Source organism: Marmota marmota, unplaced genomic scaffold, assembly GCF_001458135.2.
Source record: "Marmota marmota marmota unplaced genomic scaffold, marMar, whole genome shotgun sequence".
In the NCBI taxonomy this organism is placed as follows: Eukaryota; Metazoa; Chordata; class Mammalia; order Rodentia; family Sciuridae; genus Marmota; species Marmota marmota.
This window is the reverse complement of record NW_026000174.1, coordinates 17,121,828-17,123,843: the sequence shown is the minus strand read 5'-3', so window position 1 is coordinate 17,123,843 and position 2,016 is coordinate 17,121,828. Positions and strand designations below refer to the sequence as shown.

The 2,016-nt window shown below is 38.5% G+C and overlaps 1 protein-coding gene across 1 annotated transcript; it reads right to left on the bottom strand.

The window, feature by feature from the left end:
- Window positions 1-294: 294 nt before the first annotated feature.
- On the bottom strand, window positions 295-1,230 carry LOC107160833 (olfactory receptor 52E1-like). The gene has a single exon (XM_015507440.1). It carries the CDS (start codon window positions 1,228-1,230, stop codon window positions 295-297), a length of 936 nt encoding a protein of 311 aa, XP_015362926.1.
- Between the last annotated feature and the right edge of the window lie 786 nt (window positions 1,231-2,016).

Sequence of the window (2,016 nt, the reverse complement as noted above, 5' to 3'; positions counted from 1 at the left end):
TTCCTTTTTCTTCTCCCATCCATCTTTTTTTTTTTTTTCTTGTGGGACTGGCAATTGAACCCAGGAGCATTCTGCCACTGAATGCTATCTCCAGACATTTTTTTTAAATTTTCTTTTTTTTAATTATTATTTTTATTTTTTAAAAAAGGATGTTGCTAAGTTTCCAAAACTGGACTTGGAATTGGCAGTCTTCCTGCTTCAGCCTCCTTAGCCCCTAGTATTTACCAGCATGTGCCACCATGCCCAATTCACTACTCCTTTCTTAAAACATTCTTTATAAACACCAGGGCTATTTTATTTCTTGGCAAACATTTTCAGCACCTGGTCTCTAATCTGTTTAGTTCTGACTCCATAAATTACAGGGTTGAGCGCAGGTGGAATGACTACATAGAAATTGGCTAGAAGGATGTGGATGTAGCGTGGTATGTTCTGGCCAAACCTATGGGTCATGAATGAAAAAAATGCAGGGGTATAGAAAGTCAGCATGACACACACATGAGAGCCACAGGTGCTAAGTGCTTTGAGCCAGGCATCCTGAGAAGAGAGTCGAAATACAGCCTGAAGGATCTGGACATAGGAAATGACAATGGCTATGATGTCACACACCAGGATAGAAATGGCACACAAGCCATAGATGATGTTGACCTTGATGCTGGCACAGGCCAGGCGGGCAATGCCCATGTGTTCACAATAAGTGTGTGGGATGACATGGTGCCCACAAAATGGTAACCGCAGGATGAGTAGAACAAAAGGAATGGCAAAAGACAAGGGTCTCAGGAGGATTACCCACGCAATGATGAACACCATTTTGTTAGTCAGCACTAATGTGTAGTGAAGAGGATTACAGATGGCCACGTAGCGGTCATAGGCCATGGCCACAAGTACAGCTGACTCCATGCCAGTGTACAGGTGGATGAAGAACATCTGGATGAGACAGCCCTCAAACGTGATTTCTCTCAGGTTGAACCAGAAGATGCCAAGCATCTTGGGAATGGTGGATGTGGACAGGCCCAGGTCAATAGATGACAAAATGGCCAGAAAGTAGAACATGGGCTGATGGAGACTGTGTTCAGTCCAGATCATATAAAGGATGGTTATATTCCCAAGTACAGCAGTCAGGAACACAGCAAAGAAAGGAAGACCAATCCAGTGATGCATATTTTCCAGTCCAGGGATCCCCAGAAGGAGGAAAGAGTGTGGATGAAATAGGGTGGTATTAAGTGAAGCCATTTTTCAGAGCTCTCTATATTAAAATACATTTAAGGCTAAATTCCTCTCAGTCACTGAGTAAGTCTCATCCTTGTTTAATGCACACACACACACACACACAAAAGAAACTTCTATCACATTTACCCATATTTCTGTATCACAGAGGCTTGAAAGTATATAAAGTTTAATGGTACAATATGGCATACTCTATCACAATCATTCAATTTAATTCAACATTTCAGTTCAACAAACTGATTATCCAACATTTAATTGCAGAATTGTATGCAAAGACTGATTGCAAATGATGACCAAGAGAAGCGTTCCTTCCTCATGAAACTTAAAGTGTTAGTGATTTAAAGTTAGTGGTAGTGATTGTTATCAGTTATACAAGTAAGCAATTTAAATTAATAAAATATCACTAAGATAAAATTATTCCCCTTGCCTCTTTTGATATACAAAAACTTATCCTGGATTTTTTATACTATTTCATAGAAGAATATTTGGTTTATAACTACATACTTTATGAACAAAAAAAGTAGGAATGACTTAGACATGATAAAAGTCATTATGATTGTAAATAGGCCATATTTCTGTGCTGTGGAAATATAATTCAGTCTTCAAAAAAATTAATGAAGCAAATCAGAATCTTCTAAATCAATTTTGTATATGTGTAGACATCCTTATTTAAGCTTCTGAAACTATTTCTCATCCCATAGTTGTCTTCTGATCTCTCCAGTACACTCTGCCTTGAGATTATAATATTGAAGACACAGTAAACTATGTATCAGGACAATACTCTCACTGCGG

Excerpts from the sequence above, each read along its gene's own strand:
- LOC107160833 (XM_015507440.1), bottom strand. The coding sequence starts at position 1,230 with ATGGCTTCACTTAATACCACCCTATTTCATCCACACTCTTTCCTCCTT.